This window comes from Canis aureus, chromosome 34, assembly GCF_053574225.1.
Source record: "Canis aureus isolate CA01 chromosome 34, VMU_Caureus_v.1.0, whole genome shotgun sequence".
Classification (NCBI taxonomy): domain Eukaryota; kingdom Metazoa; phylum Chordata; class Mammalia; order Carnivora; family Canidae; genus Canis; species Canis aureus.
Genome location: NC_135644.1, coordinates 21,025,160 through 21,047,903, shown reverse-complemented (window position 1 = coordinate 21,047,903; position 22,744 = coordinate 21,025,160). Strand labels below are relative to the sequence as shown.

At 36.8% G+C, this 22,744-nt stretch overlaps 1 protein-coding gene and 1 long non-coding RNA gene across 6 annotated transcripts in view; one reads left to right on the top strand and one right to left on the bottom strand.

Moving 5' to 3' along the window:
- Window positions 1-13,892, bottom strand: part of GRB14 (growth factor receptor bound protein 14) — a 130,335-nt gene extending 116,443 nt beyond the window's left edge. Inside the window, exon 1 of the mRNA XM_077883618.1 lies at window positions 13,846-13,892. Coding sequence (XP_077739744.1) covers window positions 13,846-13,877 — 32 coding nt within the window. The 5' untranslated portion in view covers window positions 13,878-13,892. The remainder of the gene's footprint in view (window positions 1-13,845) is intronic.
- LOC144304951 (uncharacterized) overlaps window positions 1-22,744 on the top strand; it is a 65,717-nt gene that overhangs the window by 868 nt on the left and 42,105 nt on the right. For 3 of the 5 annotated variants that reach the window (XR_013371952.1, XR_013371949.1, XR_013371953.1), the window contains exon 1: window positions 178-1,218. The exons of 1 other annotated variant lie outside the window; for it this stretch is intronic. This is a non-coding gene — a long non-coding RNA (uncharacterized LOC144304951). Of the gene's footprint in view, window positions 1-177; window positions 1,219-22,192; window positions 22,431-22,744 lie in introns of those variants that run through there. One more of the 5 variants, XR_013371951.1, reaches the window with a different exon arrangement.

Sequence of the window (22,744 nt, the reverse complement as noted above, 5' to 3'; positions counted from 1 at the left end):
AAATTAGGTAATATCTGTCCCTGGCATCGGGTTCGCCAGGTTTTGGTAACCTCCGCAACCCCTGCCCAGGGAAGGGCCGGCAGTGCCTCCTGGAGAGGCGAGCGGAACCCTCTCTTCCAGGATACCAGCATCTTATAGTATACCAGATAGTATACCAGTAGTATACCAGATACTACGGTATCTTGGTACCAAGATTTCTGAAACATTAAGATATCTTGGCACCACGATTTCTGAAGCACCAAGGCAGGTATTTTGGGACCAAAGACTGGATCCTCCCCTGTTGTCCCTTTTGACTTGAACCTGTAAAATGGCAAAGGAAGCAGTTTGCCTTCTGACCCCTCTCCCACTGTCTGCCCCTTTGCTCCTTCCCTTCCTTTCTCTCCCTAGGGATCCTAGCCTTTCTACCCTTCAAGGAAAAGGTGACTTCCCTGCTCTACTACTCTCCCTTCTTTTACTCATCAGTTCAAATTTCTGAACCCTTTTTGTTGAGAAAGATGACATACATCCAGAAAAGAAGTTCACACACAAAATTGTATGATGACTTATCACTAGACAAACACTGATGGCAGGTCATGAATTGCAGTCAGCCTCGAAAAGCCCCTCCCTCCAATCCAGATGTTCATGGTAATTGGCTCGACTTGATTCCCTTAAGGTTTTATTTACAATATTCTTTTTCAAGTAGCTGTAGCTCTTTCATTCTTCTATTGTATGTGACTACCACAGTTTATCCATTCTACTGTTGGTAAGCATCTGGACTATTTCCAGCTTCTTACTATTATTAATGCTGCTGCGAGGAACATTTTGTATATGTCTTTTGATGCACATGTGTGTATATTTCTGGATGGTATATATGAGTGGCACTGTGAGGTCATGGTACACATATGTTCAGCTTTGGTAAATCTGCTAATTTCTCAAGTGAATTGTACCAATTTCACCCCCTGGCAGCATAAGTTTCTACAGCTCTTCACATCCTTAAGGATTGGAATATTACTCAAATTTTCACAATAGACATTCTGGTTGAGTATGTAGCCTTATTTCAGACCTTTCCTGATGAATAATGAGGTCGAGTACTTTTTCAGGTGATTATTTGCCATTTGGACATCCTCTTTCGTTAAGTACCGATTCAAGTCTCCGCCCATTTTTATGTTGCCTTTTTTTTATTCTTTTATAGGAGTTCTTCATATATTCTAGTTACCAGATCTTTGTTAGTTAGATTTGGTAAGTATATTCCTCCATTAGGTGTCTTCCATCTTGTAACTCTTAATGGTATCTTTTGACAAATAGAGGTTCTTTTAAGTATTACATAGCCAAAGTTATTTTTTATAGCTATTAGTTTATATCCTGTTAGAAATTTTCTGTATCTATTCCAGAAGTTTATTGTTTTGCCTTCCACAGTTAAATCTGTCATCCAACAAGAAGGATATTTTTATCCCAGGGTAGGAAAAGTGTGAAGGTGTGAGGGTGTAAAGATATTTCTTTTCCCCATATAAATAGGTAATTTTTACAGCTTCATTCATTGAAAGGATTTTCCTTTCCTTACAACTTTCCAGTGACTCTTTTGTCATCATTTAATAGTCCACCTGTCCAGGACGTTTTCTGGGCCCTCTCTTCTACTGCATTGGTTTACTTATCAGTATTTATACCAAAATTGCATTGCCTTAATTACTACAATGTATAAAAATTCTTAATATTCAGTAAAGCAAGGTATTTTATTTTGTTCTTCAATTTATTAATTTTAGAATTAGCTTCACGAGTTTTACAAAGAGCTGCTGGGATTTTTTTGTTGGATTGCAATACATCTATAAATCAGTTCAGAGAAAAATAATATTTTAAAAAAATAACATTCTCAATCCAAGAAATTGCTGTGTCTTTCCATTTGGTGTATCTTTAATTTGTTGCAATGATATTTTATAGTTTTCTGCATAGATACTTTGCATGTATTATTAAACATGCTCTTGGATATATGATATATTTATTTGGGTACCTTTTTAAAATTTGATTTTCTATGATCTTTTTATCCACATCATTACTTCTATACATTAATTTTAAAAATTTAACTGAAAACATTTTTAGGTTTTCAATATACATGAATGACCATATACTATTTATGCATAATAATGACAGTTTTATTTATGTCTTTCTAATTTTCATATCTTTTATGTTTTTCTAGCTTTACCACACTGCTTAGGAATTTGAGTACAATGTTGAATACGAGTGAGGATAGCACAGATTTTAGTTTTATTGTTGATCTCAAAGGAGTAGATATTAAATAAAATATTGTCATACCTTTGTCATAGATATCCTTTATCAGATAAGGGAGGAGGGCTCCTTCATATTGCTTTTTGCTAAAAAAAATTTGGAGGTGGGAAGGGGCAGAGAGAGAGAAGGAGAGAGAATTTCAAGCAGACTCGCTGCTAAGCAAGGAGCCTGACTTGGGGCTTGATTTCACAACCCTGAGATCATGACTTGAGCTGAAATCAAGAGTCGGCCATTTAACCAACTGAGCCACCCAGGCACCCCCTGCTAATAATTGTTAATCAGGAGTGGATATTGAATATTATTAAGCTGCTTTTCTGCATCTACTGAGTTGATGGTTTGCCCCCTTGGTTCTAGTAAACCAATGAATAATGTTGACTTTTTAAATGGTAAACTAAACTTACATTAACAGTATAAACCCTACTTATTCTTGCTTATATAGTTTTGATCTTTAAAGTTTTTGTAACTATGTTCATGAGTCAAATGGTCTGCAGTTTTCTCATAAAAAAGAAATATATTCATTTATATATAAAATACATATAAAATAAATATTAAAATATGTTTTATTAAATATATAATATATTTAATAAAGTATATTAAATATTTTATATTAAATAAATAATAAGGTTTTTAAGATTTTACTTTTTTTGGGAGAGAGAGGAAAAGAGAGCAGGGGGAGGGCCAGAAATAGGAATAAGCAGACTCACCACTGAGTGCCAAGCAAACTCAGAGCTTGGTGCCAGGACCTTGAGATCATGACCTGAGCTGAAGTCAGATGCTTAACCCACTGAGCCACCCAGGCATGCCCCTCTCATAATATTCTTATGAGGTGTTCATATAGGGTTATGATGGCCTAGAGATAGGAAGTGGTTTTTGTTTTTCTTTCCTCTAAGGGTATATATAACATTGGTGTTATTATTCCTTAATTATTGATATAATTTACTTGAAAGCCATATGACCCTGTGGTTTCCTTTGTGGGAAAATGTATAATAAATGATTTAATGTCTTTAATAGTTATAGGACTATTCTTAATTCTTATTACTTCTCATGTTGATTTTGACAAGTAGTATTTTCTAGGAATCTATCTTGTTCATCTAAATTTTCAAATATTTTAGCAGAAAACTATTCGTATTTTCCTTTTACATTTTTAATACATAAAGGATTTATGTTTTGCCCTACTCTTTATTCCCTAACATTGAATATTTGTGCCTTCTCTTTTTTTCTTGATTATATTCACCAGAATTTATCAATTCCAAAGCTTTCCAGGAATGATCTTATTGTTTGTTTCTGTTATATAAATAATATAGAATAAAAATAAGTAATATAAACAATATAATTGTTTACTTCTATTTTTATCTTTCCTATTTTCCTCTTTCTATTTTTATCTTTCCTATTTTCCTCTTTCTATTTTTATCTTTCCTATTTTCCTCTATTTTCTTTGGTTTTATTTGCTCTTCTTTTTTTTTTTCTCTAAATTTTTTACATTGCAGTGTTTAGCTCTTTGATATTTAGCTTTTCATATTTTTTTTAATATTCACATTTCCAAACATATATTTCCTTCTAGGTATGACCATAGCTGTATCCCTGAAGTTTTAATCAGTTATATTTTCATTACTATTCAGTCCAAAATGTTTATATTTCCGTTGTGGTGGTGTTTTTCCTAGCCGTCTTTATATTTTGTTCTTTTTCTAATAGATAGCTTATTCACTTTGTTGTTACAGAATATAATCTATATGATTTCAGTCCTTAGAAATTTGTTGAAACTTGCTTTATGACCCAACATATGGTCAATATTTATAATATTACATGTGTGCTGGAAAATAAGGCGTTTTTTGCAGTCCTTGGGTTTACTGTTATATATAATATGTCCATTAGCTCAAACATGTCAACCACGTTGTTTACATTCTCTGTTTTTGTACTGATTTTTTGTTTGTTGTATCATTTTCTGAGAGATGTTCTACTACAATCTCCCACACTGTGAATTTCTAAATTTATTTTCACTCTGTGTGTTCTATTGTTGCTGTGTTTTAAGACTGTATTTTTAGAGGTTAGTTTAATGTGTTACATGCAAAACATGTTGTGGCATGTTAGAATGATTGGGTCTTCATGGTAAATTGAAGCAATTAATATGTTTAAATGGCCTCCTTTACTTCAAGTATCTTTTCTGCCTTCAAACATCTTCAACATCTGTCTGATGTTAATACGGTTTGGTTGATGTTTTATGGACTTTTTTTTTCCATACTTTGTGTCATTTTTCTTTAACTTCATGTTTAAAAGTGTCTTTTGTGAATAACATATGATTAGGGCTTTTTGCTCATTTGATTTTTATCCAATCACATGATCATTGCTCTTAATTGAAACATTTAAACATTTTGGGTTAAATCTCTGTCCCATTGACTGCTCTCTCCTTATCTATTTCTGTGTGCCTTTAATCCTTTTTACTTATCTTCTTTTGGACTATTTCATATTAGTTCATCTTTACCCCTCTGTTTATCCATTTGTCCCATCAGATCCACTTTCCATACTTTTCCACCTGCCCTGGGCTGTAGGAAGGTCAATTTTATGGATGACATAAAAGTAATTCCTTGCTCTCTGATATCTGGTTGGTTTTGTCCAAAGGAAGCCACCAGCAGGAGATTAAACAGTGAGGAGAATATGAAGTTGGGATATCTATTCCCTTTTCCACTATCTGCCAAGTTGCACAGTCCACTGCTTGTGTAGGTGTTACTTGACCCTCCTCATAGGACTATATGGAAATTTCAGGCTGGGAGAACTGCACAAATGCTGTTACTGCTGTTGCTGTGAGTGACAAATTGTCCCTTATCTCGGACCCAGGAATCTTGTGTCTTCAGCCAGGGCCCTTGAAACTACAGTAGAATAATTTTTCAGCTTGCAATTCAGTCAAGTAAAATCTCAGACCCTTCACAGTTCCTGACACAATAGAGTTCTACACTATCTCCTCTTGTTGTATTTTGTTTTGTTTAAACTTGTTCACATCTTTATGAGGAGCTCCTTTATTAAGGTCTCTTAAAATGACCTAGCTTGAGTATGCCATCTCTTTCCTCGTTTTTTAAGTTGGAAGTAATGTACATTTTTACTATTCATTCAATGATTCTATCAGAGATTACAACATATATCCTTGATTAACCAAAATACATTTGTTTAATTTAACCAACTTTCCAGGCAGTGCAAGGATCTTAGAATACTTTATCTCTATTTACCTTTCTCTCAACTTTTATGTCACTGTTTTACATATGAATCTCTGCCTGTTTTGTATATGTGTATTGTGTCTTCATAATATATCATTAACATTATTTTACACAGTCAATACTCATTTGTTTTTACTCATATGTTTACCTTATTGTTGGTCTTTATTCTTTCTGAAATCAAACTTTAATCTACAATTTCTTCTAATGAGTCTACTGGTGATTAATTATCTGTTTTGTTTGTTTGAAATGTTTTTATTTTACCTTTACTTTTCTACGTATAACAACTATATTGTTATACCATACAATTCATCACTTCAAAGTACAATTCAATGGCTTTTCATATATACACAGATTTGTGCAGCCAACATTACAATCAATTTTAAAACACTTTTATCACCCCAGAAAGAAACCTTGCTCATTAAAATGCTCTTAATTTTACCGATGCAACCCAAGTAATCACTCGTCTATCTTCTGTCTCTATAGAGTTTCTTAATCTGGACATTTCGTATAAAATGAATCATACAAAATGTGGTCTTTTATGATTGGCTTCATTCACTTAGCTTAAGTTTTCAAGGTTCATGAATGTCGTGGCATGTATCAGTACTCCATTCCTTTTTTATTGAGGAATAATGTTCCGTCATATGTATGTATATTTTGTATCCATTAATCAATTGATTGATATTTGGATTTTTTTTTCATTTTTTGGCTATTGTGAAAAGTGCCACAATGAACATTTGTGTACAGAGTTTTTGTTTCTCTTTGTAACTACAGAGCTGTATGATTGTTCCATGTTTAGTCACTTAAAGAACTGCCAGAATATTTTCCAGACTCTGTACCATTTTATCTTCATACCAACAATGTATAAGAGTTCCAGTTTTTCCCCATTCTCTTTGTTTGTTTTTGTTTTGTTTTGTTTTTCCCCATTCTCATTACCACTTGTTATTATCAGTCTTTTCAGTATAGCCATTCTAGTGAGTGCCACGTAATACCTCATTATGATTTTGAATTTGCATTTTCCAGAGAGTTAATGATGTTGAACGTCCTTTCATGTGCTTATTGGCCATTTATATATCTTCTTTGGCGATATGTCAGATCCTTTCCCCACTTTTGGATTATTTGTCTTTTATTATTGAGTTATAAAAATTCTTTACATGTTCTACATTCAAGTTTGTTATATTTGTGACTTGCAAATATTTTTTTCCATTTTGTGGATGTCTTTTTCCTTTTTTGATGATGCCTTAGAATCACAAAGTTTTTAATTTTAATAAAGTCCAGTTTTTTTCCTTTGATACATATGCTTTTGGTGTCATAGCTAAGAGGACCAGGGTCACAAAGATATACTCTTATATTTTATTCTAAGAGTTATAAAGTTCTTGCTTTTATATTTAAGTCTATGATACATTTTTATATATGATGTGAGAAAGGAGTCCAACTTTTTTCTTCCATATTTGTATATCCATTTGTTTCCATTATCATTTATTGAAAAGACTAATTTTTTTCATTGAATTGTCTTGAGATCCTTGTCAAAAGTGAATTGACCATGAATATGAGGGTTTATTTTTGGACTTTCAGTTTTAGTCCATTGATCTACCTGTTTTTCTTAGGTCACTACTACACTATTTTCACTATTATAGATTTGTAGGAAGTTTTGAAATTGGGAATTGTGAGTTTTCCAAATTTGTTCTTTTTTTAAAGATTTTTTTTTAAGCTATCCTGGGTCCCTTGAATTTCCTTTTGAATTTTATTTTATTTTATTTTAAGATTTTATTTATTTATTCATGAGAGTCACAGAGAGAGAGAGAGAGAGAGGCAGAGACACAGGTAGAGGGGGAAGCAGGCTCCCTGCAGGGAGCCTGACATAGGACTGGGTCCAGGATCATGCCCTTGGCTGAAGGCAGCGCTAAACCGCTGGGCCACTGGGGCTGCCTTCCTTTTGAATTTTAAAGCCAACTTGTCAATATCTACAAAGGAGCCCGCTGAGGTTTTCCTAGGGATTGCACTGAATCTGTGCTTAAATTTGGGGAATATCAAGTCTTTTAATCCATGAACATGGGATATCTTCCCATTCATTTAAGTCTTCTTTGGTTTCTTTCAACCACATTTTGTAGTTTTCAGATTATAAATGTTATACTACTTTTCTTGAGTGTATTACTAAGTAATTTTTGTATACTTATCTTGTATCCTGCAGCCTTGTGAAACTCATTTATTAGTTCTAATAGTTTTGGGGTGTTTTTTGCTGTTGCTCTTGGTGGATTCCTTAGGATTTTCTATATACAGGATCATGTCATTTGCAAATAGAGACAACTTTAGTTCTTATTTTCAATCTGAATATCTTTTACTTTGTCTTTTTTTTCTTTTCCTCTTCTTCCTCTTTTCCTTCTTGTCCTCCTCCTTCCCCTCTATTGCTCCTCCCTCTTCTTCCTTCTCCGTCTCCTTTGCTTCCTCCTCTTTCTTTTGTTTTTTTTTTTCTTTTACTTAATTGCTCTGACTAAAGCCTTCAGTATAATGCTGAATAGAAATAGTGAGAACAAATATCCATGTCTTATTTATTATCTTAAGGGGGAGTATCTGATCTTTTAGCCTTAAGTAGGATATTACCTGTCAGTTGTCATAAGTGCCTTTTATCAGTTAAAAAAAGTTAACTTCCATTCCCCCACTTTTTCAGTGTTATTATTATGAAGGAGCATAGGATTTTGTTTCTTATTTATTCTTATTTATTATAAAAGCAATTTTACTTCTATCCACCCTCTCCCTTACTCTTAAGATGTTCTTTTATTCTGGGTTTTTAGCCAACTTCACCATGATGTACTTAGATGAGGATTTCTTTTTATTTATTTCTCTTGCAGTTTGTATGTGGTCTTGAATTTGTGACATAATATATTTTTTTATCAATTTGGAAATGTTTCCATACATTCTCTCTGTAAATAGTGCTTCTTCTTCTTTCTCTTTTCTCCCTTTCTGGGATTCTAGTTGTACATATCTTAGACCTTATCACTGTGCCCTCCTTGTTTTTTAACCTTTATTATGTATTACCAATGTTTTTATTTCCCCATGCTTTGTTCTAGGTATTTTTTCCTGACAGCTGAGTTCAAGATATTAATGAATTCATCCATTCATACATAATTTTGGTTATGTTTTTAGTTTCTAAATACCCACTGCAATTCTCATTCTTCTCTCTTATCTCCTTGAAAATAATAGGTGTTATTTAGAATATGTGTTTGATAATGTCCATATTTGAAGTTTCTGCTTCTCTATTGTGTGCTATTTCTATTATATTTTATTCATATACTGTCTCTTTGTGCACCTGATTATATACTTTTATTGCTTACTTGACATTGATTTGCAAAATGACTTAGAAATAATTGAAAGCCTAGGATGATGCTAGTAGCTTCCTTTAGAAAGGATTATATTTGCTTCTGCCTGATTCCTGAAGGAACTAGCATTCAGGAGTTACCTCATCTGGAGATGACTCAAATGTAAGCTTTAGGCCCCCTAAAGACTTATCTACTCTGATTGTCTGTCGTTGCTAGAGTACATCCACTTGGTGACCCATCTCTCATCAAAGGGTATTAACCAAGACTCCTTTCTCCACTTTTATAGTGCCTTGTTGTCTTAGCTCTCAAGAGAGCATAAAAAGTTGCTCTACCTTTCCACTTTCCTCTATAATTGATAAAATGTTTCATTTGATCAAGCATTTTCATCAAATCTAAACCTATTAAAATAGGACTTTTGTAGTCTCCACCCTCCCAACTCCATGCTAGCTGTGACAGCAATGCAATTTGTAAATTGTGGAAAAGGCTATCTGAATTAAGAACCATACAGTTTTTTAAGTAGTTTTTAGAAGTTAAAGTCCACCCCTGAGCCTAAGTTCTTCTAAGATAGGGGTTTGCTGCTATGGCCAGCTAGTGCTGGACTTATTTCATAGGAACACAATCTATTAGAGATCCCATTATCTTCTGGTAAGTCGTCTACTGCCACAAATGGCCATTTAAATAATCTTTGCACCTAGTTAAAAATGAAGCTTCTAGGAGCAATAATTGAGCTGACATGCAAAACTACCTGTACTTCTTATGAATTTATCCATTCATCTCCTCCCATAGTCTTCAGATGTTTGTCTTGACTCATGTAAAAATTGTGGCATGCTTATAAGTTCCTATAATGCCCCAATTAAGTCCCATTACTAAAAATGTTTCAGCAAATTTGTGATATGCCTGCCTGTGTTGCTCTTGCTTTGTGAGAAGAAATTTGGAACTCCAAAACTATCAGTCTGACACTTTTATGAGCTACTACATTCTATAGAATATCATTTTTTAAAAAGTGGAAAGAAAACCACAACAGTACTCCAGGGAGCATGCTTTATTCTCTAGCCCTGGAAGCATGATTTTTATAGTGAGTGCCTTTCAACACACCTGTGCCTGTCTTTATTAGATCAAAAATGTGCACTCTCTTAGTCTCCTGAATTCCAGATGGCTCACAGGGAGTCTGCTACCAACTTTTTAAATGAAAGTGTAAAGTACAGCTATTTTACATTTCAACTTTTATTACTTTCAGTGGCTGGATATAGTTCCTTTTTCATTGTTATTATTTTTTTAATATAAACAAATTAGGTATCTCTTAACATCAGTTCCAGCAGAGCCAAAGACTAGCCTTTGAAAAAAATGCCTTAAATGAACATCAGGATTAAATAAGGAAAAAAAGGGGGGGGGGAGGGGAAGAGAGAAAGAGAAAAAGAGAAAGAAAAGAAGGAAGGAAGGAGATAGTGGCAAGATAAAATATACGTAAAAATTTACTTAAGGAACATTCTGCAGAAATTGAAATCTCAGGTAACAGTTTTTAAATCAGCAATGCACCATGGATTTGGCCTAAGGAAATCTGAAAATATGCCTGAAGAATACTGCTATATCTTTATTTCCCTCAGGAACCTCTTTTTTGCTCATAGTTCTAAGGAACTTGGATTTTCCAAGAAAATTAGAATGTACCTGCAGAGTTCAAATGCTTGTGTAAGAAAGCTCAGTGTATTGTTGTCCATTTACAATATTCTGCACTTTGTGTACAAATGCTTCATTTGGTTTTAGTTTATGTTCCTTTCCTTATCCTCAGCATTGGCTTTGACTTCTTTTTTGTATATTTTGGTTGTTGCTTTTATTTTTAATGTTATCTTACTGTATGTGTGCGGGCCAACCTCAGATGTTTTTGGAATGAACCTAGTGATGGGGAGATGAATATATAATAATAATATTTAATAGCTTATAATGATTACCGTGTACTCTACAGCTTTGTGAAGAGCTAAATGACCCACAAAGTGGGTATGGACAAAGAAACATTATTTTGTTAAGGCTATTTTGCTTTTGTATTTTCCCTTCTACTTATACCTAGCTACTATGTATTAGGGATCTCTCTTTTATTGGACACTCGAATACCAAAGGAATAGGAGGAAGCTAGAGGTAAGATTTCAACCTCTCTTCCAGTGCCAACCCCATATCACTATACCCATCTAAGGCCCACTTCCCATTTCTTCTTTGAATCCCCGAATGTCTCATAAGAGGATCTATCCAATGAGCAGATGATGCCTAGATAGGTATGCCTTTGCTTTAAGGATAAGATGGGCCATTCATTCCTTTCTTAAGCATTGATGCAGAAGGTACTGTCTAATGGGAATGGTGTTCTAATAGTAAGCTAAACCAGACCTTGTCTCAGCCTTCAAGAAACTTAGACAATATTTTAGCAAGCACATGATTTTATAGGAGTACAATTGACAACTTAGAAATAGGTATGAGAATAATGATATTTCTTTTGGCTCAATACTGAAATCTAGTCTTTAATGCTGAGCTGCTATTTTGCCTAATGGAAGATACTCAGTTGAGTTCATTCTTTCTTATCTACTGATTTCTTTTTGCCACATGAGGATTTATAAGTCATGCTCAAAATTTAGTTCATCATTCTCTCTTTTTTTTTTTTATCATCATTACCCCCAGCTTCACCACGAAGAGGGGAGAGGCCCTCAGGCCCACTCTCCCCTCTGTCCTCTGCCCCCTCTGGGTCCCTCCTCTGCACTCCCTCCCACACCAGCCTGGGCCTCCCCCTTCTTCAGTCTTTGCTGCTCCTTCCCTCCTCCCTCTCCCCCCTGCACTGTTCTCCAAACACAGCCTCCCTCCGTGTTCTCCACGGTCCCTCCCTCCGTGTCCACTCTTACCTGAAGGAGAGCTAGACATCATGTCGTTCAGCCCTGCTTTTGCTACCCGGACCCTGACCCCACAGGATTCGGGCAATGGGCCCCAGATGCACATGCATGAACCCGAGATCCCACAGGTGTCCCCTGACTCTGTCTGGGGTACCTGCCTTGGCGGCAGGAATCCAGGGACACAGCCCTGGGCGGGCAGGAGCTTTGTGCACTCTGGCATCTGTCCTCTTCAGGCCCCCCTGTGCCCACTCCGACCCCCGGGGCACAGGCGGGCCGTGAGCCAGAACGTGGCATCCAGCTGGTCCCCTCGTCCGTGTTCCCATCGCAAGCAAGTCCACTCCCCAACGGGGAAGGTGGAAGCCTAATTTCCTTAACCGGTAGAGGAGGATGGCGTGTGACTGTCCTGCTGCCTCTGTGTTTCTCTGGCTCCACGACCAGCTCCGGATTTGTGGCAGGTAGCCTGACCTCTCGCTGCACTTTGATGTGACCGTCGGCATCGCTGGGAGTTTCTCATGTGCTTCTCACCATTTTCCTCCAACACATCTTGTGGTTTGGGGAGTGAGGAGGCAGGAGCTGTGAACCCAAAGCCGCCACCGCAGATTTAGGGGCACACGTTCACTAGGACAGTCCACTGATGGGCGAAGGCTGAGCAGGCCAGAGAGCGCAACACAATGAAACTGACTGGGCGGATCAGTGTAGACTCTGCTGTCCCGTCTGGCCCGGACCTGTGCACAGGAATCCAACAGGGCACATCACGCACAGCACAGCTGAGTCCTCGGCTGGGGCCACACTGCGCCTGCATCCTGGGGCCGGGGGCGGCTGTGCCTTAGATGGAGCAGCCGGGGAGAGATGCCCTTGGGACCCACAGCAGACGATCAAGAGCACGAATGCCCAACACAGAAAGTAAGATCACGAGAGTCATGTTTAGTTGGTGGAGTTTTTTCGTTTTTGTTTTTTGGGGTTTTCTTTTTCTTTTTTTCTTTTCTTTTTTTTTTTTTTTTTTGGCTGTTTCTCTCCCGCTTTAAGTGAATAAGGTCACACGTGAACAAAAGTTGAACGCGTGGTACACGGGGACCTGGCTGCCTATATGTCCGTGCGTGTACGTATGTGGAACACTATCCGTGTGGGGTTGGCTTACAGAAGAAGGTGGCCCCTGTCTGTGACCACAATACCACATAACACTGAGGAAAACTGATAGTAATGAACGTGTCACATCCGAATGCAGATTTCCCCAATTGTCCCAAAACTGTCTTGTGTAGAATTTTTGGATAAGATTAATTGGGTTTATACAGTTCATTGGCTGCTACGTCTCCACCTTTTTGACTCCTGATTCTAGAACATTCCTCCCACGTCATTGACTCTACGAAGCATCCAGTTGTTCTGCAGAGTGGCCTTTCTGTGTGGTGTTTCCCTATACTGCCTGGACACAGGGATGTAGATCTGTGGGTCTGATTACCGGGTGTCCTAAGGGCAGAGCCGGGGGACTGTTGGTGTCAGCCACTGCACATTGCGTCACATTCAAGGCCCGTGGCGTCAGCACAGCCGTGCTCAGCTGTGCAGCTGGATTCAGGACTGAACCCCACATGTACTCCCTGTAAATCCACATCCCCATCACGGTGACAGGGGAGCCAGCGCAGGGCAAGCGCAGTCCCCAGGCGGGGAGTGGCAAACATTGCGTTCCCTCCTCTGCACGTCTGTTTCATCTGCATGTCTGCAGACTCATGAGCCTCTATTTCCTCGTGTTTTACAATAAACTGAGTCTTTACACGTCCATGCTCAGCACCAGACCCTCCTGCGTGTGGTTGTTCCCACCAGAGCACCTCCCACATCCCATCACACAGCACTGGCTCTCCCCCTGGACTCTGCCTGCCTCCCGTCAGGGACCGGCCCTTTCTGTGATGCGGCTCCAGTGGGAGGGATGTGCCTGTGATGGCTAAGTGCTCCTTCGGTGACAACAGAGGGTGTTGAGCTGTACAGTCACATGCGCTATGTGGGATGTGTTCTGAGCGGCTACAACAGAAGGCTTCTATTCGAGCCACAGTCCTGTACATAATGCCCAAGATTTCCAACTTTCATTGGAAAATCAGTCATCATACCACCAACCAGGAAGATCTCAAACCAAATGAAGAACAGTCAGTAGACACCAACGTTGAGAAGACACACACATTGGAACTACGAGAGAACTACTATGAGACATACCTTGTGCAGAGATCTATACCGGGGATTTCCATCCCTACCTGTAGGATCCATTGGAAAATTTGGGAACGTCGTCTGCAAATTCTTTAGGAAGCTGAGGAAAATAGATGGGTATCATTCAGGAGCTTCCTTTGACTTGATATCCCAGGTGCCATCTCTCCATATACATATATGAAGAAAGAAAGTCTATTTTCCTGTTTGAAAGATCGCCCCATCTGGCTATTAGAGCCCAAGACCATCAAAGATTTGAGTCTTTTCCCCCCTTCTCATTCTAATTCCATGTGGCTACCAGTTAAACCATGTCAAGTAGTCAGTTTGTCGGACAGTTGCAATCTTTAATATAAATAAGAAGCCACTATTCTGATTTTATATGTCAGTGTTAGAGACATTTTTAGCAAGAGTCATATCTACTAATACAATCAATTTCAGGTCAAAGTAGAAGATTAGACTTGGGTCTGAGGTGAATTTAGACTCTAGAACTGTTAGTCCTGCAAAGGTAGGGACTATATTTATCTTGTTCATTACTCTCTATTTTAGAGTACCTGGTCCTTAGCATTTAATATGAGTGAGTGAAAATTCTATCTTAGCATTTAATATGAATGAGTGAAAATTCTATCTTCGTAGGCCACTGAGAAGTAGCCACTCAATTGTCTTCTCTCTTGGTGGCATCAATTATATCACACAATTTCTTTTGAACTTCTTGGTAGGCTGTAGTATTCTCATTTTATAGATGTCAAAAATTAATTAAAGTAGTTAAATAAGTTTCCTGTTGTCACAAAGCTAAAGAATGAATTTGGAACCTTGATGTAGAGAAGTTCAAAGCCCAAACCCTTTCTGTTACATCATGGAACCCATAGGAATAAATCAAACTAAATAAATCAGAGATCACAATTAAGCTGGCACTATCAGGTAAAGCTTCTTGGAAAAGATTTATTTGAACTAGGATTTAAAGGTTGTTCAGCATTTCAACCTAGATATCAGCGGGAAGCCTGGGTGGCTTAGCGGTTGAGCGCCTGCCTTTGGCCTACCTAGCGCATGATCCTGGAGTCACGGGATCAAGTCCCACATCAGGCTCCCTGCATGGAGCCTGCTTCTCCCTCTGCCTATGTCTCTGCCTCTCTCTCTCTATGTCTGTCTCTCATAAATAAATAAAATCTTTTTTAAAAACCCTAGATATCAGCAAAGCTAAAGGGGCAAGGTATTGCATATTATACTGGAGAAACATAAAGTAATAAAATCCAGCTTTAGTGTATAACTAAAAGTGATAGAATGGTAGGAAATGAATCCAGAGAAGTCTGACACATCATTAAATTCTGGAATAGCAGATTAAGGAAGTTGAACATCCTTCTAGAAGTAATCAGAAGCAAACAAAGTTTTTAAAGAAGATATGGAACATGATTAAAGCCATGCTTCAGAATGATAATTCAAATTTACCTGTTTCTCACTTGGCAGTAAGGAGACTAGTTAAGATGTTTTTAAAGATAATGCATGTGATGGCAGTAAGAGGGGAGACAAAGGATTCAAAGAACCGAGTCTCAAAGCAACATAGGTAGGGGAATTCCGTGAGCATTAACAGAAACAAGAGGATGATGTAGGAAGACCATGCATTTGATTTTGTAGACATTACATGTGTATTGTTTGTACTGCATCCAAATGTAGGTGACCAGCAGAAAGTTGGAATGTGAGCCTGTAGCTTGAAAAGTCTCAGCTAGAGTCAGCTAGCTGAGGATTCTTCTGCTAGGAGGCAATAATTGAGATCACTGGGTAAATGCGATTATCAGAGGCAAGGGTATGAAAAGTAAAGAGTAAAGACTTGAACTAACCTCAGTCAGAAACATTTCGGGTGCAGAAGGAGGAAGAAGAAGCCTCAAAGTAGACAGAGAAGGCGCGGTCAAAGAGGTAGGTAGTTATTACTTCCCTCAGGGGGTTATTTCTGCTGGTTTCAAGACTGAGAACTACTGTCTTAGTTTAATGATAGAAAATGATGAAAATAGCTGGGAGGAAGTAAGTTGGTAAATATGGATTAGGCCAAGGCAAATTTGATGAGCTGAATAGAATTTTTTTGTGGCCATTTACTAAAAAAAAAAATTATTTTACAATGCTACTTCAAAGCTGCCTTATTTTGCCAAATTTTCTCCCGCTATTTTGAATTCAAGTAATAGGCAATACTAATGGATAATGGATTCCTAGTAAATTCTTAAAACATTCAGCCATATTCTTCTAAGCAGTGTTTTGATTCAAATGTGAATTGAAATACTAGCAATTGATGTAATAGCAGACTTTGAAATGAAAATAGTCAATAGAATGACTTTATCTCAGCTATTAACGTACTCTTTCTAATATTTTGTCTCTGAAATGCTAATCCCCCTTTGCCCTCTGGTTTCCTATAGTCAGTAAATTAGATAATCTCATTTTACTTTTTAAAAATTTCCAATTTGACATAAGTAACATTTGCTTCTCTATCCTTTCATAATGTTAAAGCCATGGAAATAATATTCTATCTACAGATATTTTCGATTGACAAGCATACAACATATTTCTACTGTTTCAGTATGTAATACTTTTATATAAGTAAACAAAAAGTGAAAAAGTATCTTTATTGTTCAAGATCAAAACTTGTTTTGTTTCGTCTTAAAGGTGTGCATATTTCATAGCTTTCTGAATATATTTTGCTAATTTAGCCTAGTTCTTTTTGAATAATAAAGGCTTTAGAAAATTGCTTTTCAATTACAGAAAGAATTTTTCTTCAATTAATCTCTATTATTAACTTCAACTGACAGGAGAACCAGAGAAAAATCTGTGTAAATGCACAGACCATTTAGAAATTGTAATCTCTGTGTTGATTTGTTGTCATTTTTAAAGAACATTTTGATTGGCAAAAAATAAGAAAAGGAATCGATGTCGTAGTAAATATGTTAGGAGAAGACAAGTAGAATAAAAATTAAACCAAAAAAAGATGAGAAATACCCAATGGAAATTTAACAGAATGGTCTCCAGAGTCTAATAATTCATTATTGCAAGGTGAAAATATCAAATCTCCTATTTGTAATTATTTCTTATCTGAAAAATAGAAAATAAGTTAAGCTGTATTAATCTTTTAATATAGATATTTACACTGTCACCCTCATTGCCTGTATTTATCAAGAAAGCATGGATCATATGATGTGTGTAAAGTATATCAATAGTATATGGTATTATCCAAAGGTCTTTAAGAATTACTCCATCCTTCTTGGGTTCCCTTTCAGTATTTTGCCATGTGTTGCAATTTCCTTGTTCCATTAAGTGAATTTAAAAATATTTTATTCTAAGTATTATAACCTTTAAATATTTTATAACGAGGAGGACAATGACCATGTTCATTTTGTTATACAAAGAAGTTCACTGGCTTTCTTGTTGAAGTGCTTAAAATGATTGTTTAATTAAAAGATAGGTTACACATTTTTCTCTTACACATTAAATAAGTGCTCCAAATTTGAACTTTGCTGCAGTGATAAGTGGGCCTCAATAGAATGTTACCTTGTAGATATTTTTTGAGAAAAGAAAGATTTTAATTCATCCCATCAAGATTAAGTTGATGTTTTAATAATGAGTGATTCACTGTTTCTCATTAATATAGCAAAATATTTTTAAAATGGATCTTCAGGGCAGCCCAGGTGGCTCAGCAGTTTAGCGCCACCTTCAGCCCAGGGCCTGATCCTAGAGACCTGGGATAGAGTTCCGCATCGGGCTCCCTGCATGGAGCCTCTCCCTCTGCCTGTGTCTCTGCCTCTGTGTGTGTGTGTGTGTGTGTGTGTGTGTGTGTGTGTCTCATGAATAAATAAATAAAATCTTTTAAAAAATGGATCTTCAGAGGCGTTTCCATTGTTATGTGATTTTGCTGCATTTTAATAGCAGATACAAATATGTCTTCTATACTCATAATAGCTTCTTAATTTTAAAAAATAACATTTTATAATCTGTTTAAAAATATTCTGTACAATGATTTCACTGAATCTTGAACACATTGCTATAAGTATAACAGTGCAACAACTTCTGATCAGGTTTCAAAAACAAATGATTGGTCCTCAAGAAGCTACTCCCTTGTGTCATTTATCAAGTTGCTGAATTTCAACAAGATGTCTACGTATTTGGTAGATGAGACTGAAAAACAAGTATCAGAGTTTCCTAAGTGCTTTCCTTGATGTACTCATTCCATTGAAATATATAGATTTTTTGTGAAGTATCTTTTCATCTATGTCAGTCCTTAAAACCAGGTTTAAAAGGCTGAAATTGATTCTCAGATCACTAAATGTAAGAAGAAGGCTTTTATAGAAGTTAAGCATATTCACTTACATTGTTTTCACTAAAAACAATTATCAGTATTTTATTAAGAGTAACATTTTAGAGGTACTGAGTGGCTCAGTCAGTTAAGCGTCCGATTCTTGATTTTGGCTCAGGTCATGATCTTGGGGTTGTGGGATCAAGCCCCACATCAGGTTCTGTGCTCAGTGCAGAGCTGGCTTGAGATTCTCTCTCTGTCCCTCTGCCCCTTCCTCCACTCTCTCTCTAAAATAAATAAATATTTTTTTAAAAGAAATAAACATTTTATAGGGGCGCCTGGGGCACTCAATCAGTTAAGCATCCAACTCCTGGTTTTGGCTCATGTCATGACCTCAAAGTCATAAGATTGAGCCCCACATCAACTCTGCACTCAGTGCAGAGTCCACTTGGGATTCTTTCCTCTCCCTCCCCCTCTGTTCTTACCCCTGTGCTCTCTCTCTAAACTAACTCAATAAATAAAATCTTAAAAAATTAAACATTTATATATCATTAATAACTTTAAAAATTATCTAAACATTATTTCATCTTTAATCTCGCTTTATATTTTATTTCTATAACTGTGTTTTATTTCATACAACATGGTAATACATTAGTAGATATATATTTTTATAAGTTAATATGCATCTTTGAGATACATTAAATTTTTTCACTATTAAGGGTTTACTCTTGGGGTGCCTGGGTGGCTTAGTCAGTTAAGCATCTGCCTTTAGCTCAGGGCATGATCTCAGGGTCCTGGGATTGAGCCCCATGTCTGGCTCTCTGCTCAGCTGAGAATCTGCTTCTCCCTCTCCCTCTGTGCGCTCTCTCTCTCAAATAAATAAATTAAAGCTTTTATAAAAAAAAAAAGGGTTTACTATTCAAATAGTTTAAGTTCACTAAATCAATAAACTAGAATGAACAAAATAAAATGTTTTTCTAAGAGAATAATAATTATATTTAAGAGTAAAGAGTACTTTGATATCTATTACTATATAGGAACCAATGGAACTGTATTATCACTTTCATGGGCCCTATGCACTCTGCCTTTATGGGTTTCTTCCATCAAAAATATTTAACATTTTAAAACTGCATTGGTATAAAAATGAATATAATAGAACATATTAATATTACTCATTTTCTCTAACCTAAAAGTTCATTTGCTTCTTTCAATTTTAAGATAAGTTGAAACATTTTTATGATCCCCTTAAAGTATTGAGGGCCCTAGATCTTGTGACACATTGATAAGTTGTCCCTGGCACCAACACCATAAGAGAGGAAATAAAGCTTCTCATATTTAGATTTTTGTTTCTGAACTGGTACACTATTAGTTGCAAAATAGACACATAAGGAACAGTTATACTTTTTAAGGAAGGGTTATTACAGAGGGTGTATATTTTCTCCAAATAATCCCTCAAAGGCATTAAATCTTCCTGTTTGAAAGATGGTGGATTCTTCAGAACAGCAGTTAGGACAAGTGAAAGGAGGGAATATGGACCTAAAGCTACACCCTAAGAACAGGTGCACAATGAAAGCAGATTATATACATTACAACCAGAATTGATAAAGCCAAAAGTGAGGGGTCCAATCTTCAGTCAGATTAAACCCTGAACTCCATCCCATGGCCTACAGGTCTGACCCTTCCCATCCTTTGCTGTTTCATCTTAGCCACATGGCTTCTTTGCCATACTTCCATCATACTGGCCTTTCTACTGTCCTCAAACAAGCATACTAGCTCACTCCAGCCTAAAGGTCTTTGCTGGCACATTCTTTCCCTACATTACAGTAAAGCTAGTCCCTTGTGTCATTTAGGCCTCTGCTTCGTGTCACCCCCACCCCCCGGGTCTTTTTTTAGCCACCCTTTTCCTTACTACACTGTTATATCATCCTGTTGTGTTTTTTCATTGTACATATCACTGTCTGAATCTACTCTGATCATTCATTTGTTCATTATCTACCACCCCAAATGGAATATAAGCTCTGTGGTTGCAGAGAACAAGTCTGTCTTGATCACTTGTAGCCCAGCAGTGCCTAGAACAATGCCTAGCATTCAAGAAATACTTAACAAATTAATCAGTTGAGCTCAATTTCACGGCTACCTCAAGCCCTCCCTCTTCTACTTCCATTCAAGCAGCTCAGTTCATGGCACTGTCTACGATGTGACCTTTCCTTTTTAGGAATGTCATCTTTTTAGAAATTCAACACCTAGTTTAACATTCCGTATCTGAAAACAACAATCATAACAGATACAGGATAGCCTAGTATACAACTTGGCAACTGAGGAAAACTTCCCCAAATATCTTAAATGCTCATATTTACTGGTGCTAAGAAACTTCACTTCACATGAGTATGTATCACACGATTATTAGCTAACTGAAACTCCCCGTTGTTTCATAAAACGTCTTGTGCTATAACTTAGGTGACAATTTTGATGAAATGACATCATGCATACAGTGATCATCTATCTGTTTCTCATAGTGGAGGCAACAGCAGAGAATGCAAGGCCTCATGTTTAAATGTGATCTAGCATCATATTTAGGCCCTCTTTCTCCAGCCATCGAGAGCTATTCCCAAACAGAGAGTTTTTCACTTTTGATAGGCTTACTGTCAAATGGTCTCTAATTGGTACTACTCAGCTCTAAAATTAAACTATGGAAGATGATTTTGGAGTTCCCCAAACACCAATGTTGACTTCAGTCATGAATCGTTCTGGATTCTCTTCAATTTCGGTCCTTCCTGGTCAGACTTCGTTATCCATCCATCCCCACATACACTCACAAACCAATCAACCAGGAAGTGTTTATTTACTGCTGATGGTGTGCTCAGTACTGTGTTAAAGCTTTGTGGATATGGAGGTGAAGTGAAAAAAAAAAAAAATCATTGCTGTTCTTAGAGAACTTAGAGTCCAGATAAGAGACAAAATTACTAGGCATTAAAAAGCATCGATGGTTGTTAACTGGATTTGTTGGGGTGATCATGTCACAGTATATACATATATTAGATTGTTATCTAGTACACCTGAAACTAATATAATGTCATATGTAAATTATGTCTCTTTCTTCCTCTCTCTCCTCTCTCTCTATATGTATTTGTATATAATATTATGTATATTGCTTTTATGTATTATTTATATATTTGTGTATATAAAATGGTAAAATAAAAGCAACAACCCCAGCAACAAAAAGCACTGAATCTTAGAGGACAAAATACAACTATAAGAAGTGGACCTAGAGCTCATTCTCCAAGTAAGAGAGAAGGGCATTTCAGGCAAATGGATAAAAGGCATAAAGAAAGGATGAATATGGCTTGTTTGTGGATTTTGAGGAGACTGATTAAAATGGACTCTATGTTAGGGGAAAATAGTGGGAAATGCGGTTAGTTAGCAAATGAGAACGTATCATCAAGACGTTGAATGCTAGACAGAAGCATTTAGATTTGTTTGAGCAGAAAACTTGGAATTATATTTACTCTCATCTTTCTCCTGATGTCCCAAATTTGTAGAGAAAATAAAAGACTTCTTTTTGTTGAATAATTCCTTCCTGGAAGTCTTCTATTTGTAGTAATGACAGTCAAAACCCTCTGAAGGTATGTTAAGAATAGTGGTTGAAACCTCAAGCTGGGATTTTTAGCATTTATATGTTTTTTTCATAAGGTCCTTTTGCTATTTTTAAGCTTAAATAATTTGGTTTGGAGGAATGAGAGAAATGATCTTTAATGAGAGGTGACTTTTTTCTGACAGCAAATGGTTTTTTCAATTTCAGCTAGTCTTAGGACACATTTAACTATCATAAGCGGTTTTTGGTTTGTCTCAGGATCTGGAATAAGAATATATTAAATTCAGCTAGGTAATACATGCCTAAATATTAATATTTTTAAAAATATAAGTCATTTCTATCACCCTGTGAACTAAATTATTGTTAAAAGAAAGAAGAAAATTTGTGGAGCAGGTATTATGAACTACGGCATTGGTCAGGATAGACTAAGATAAATTACTGTAAAAAATTTACGTTCAAGTCCCAGTAGTGTAACAAAGCAAAGATTTATTTCCATCATGGGTTGGCAGGGGTCCTGTTCTGATAATTGCTCAGAGACCCAGGCTGACAGAAACGTCATCATTTGCAGTTCCACCATCTGGAACACATGGTCTCCGGGCTCCCAGCCTCAGAGGAAGAGAGCATGGAAAATGGCACACTGGCTCTTCCGTGCTGTGACCCATTGGTCAGAACTAGTCACGTGGCTGTGGCCAAGTGTGCAGAATCTGGGAAATATAGTCCTCCACGTATCCAGGACAGGTGGGAACCAGAATCTGGTGGGCACTAGTAAGTTCTGCCAAGACACAGAGTCAGTGTGTTCCAGAGGTCTAATGTATTCTTCAAGAAAGCTGAAAGGAATATTATCCCCATTTCTGCAGATGAAGAAAACCAAAGTAGTGTGATGAGGTAAAAAGGAATTTGGGTCAGAGGTCCTGGGTTGGAACCTCAGCTCTGTTATATGTATACTGAGATATAAGACAGATCTGCTTACATCTCACTCCTGAGGCACACACACTTAAATTGTGCACATCACCACTGGATGGTTTCCCTGACCTGTAGCTGTCTTCCTGTAG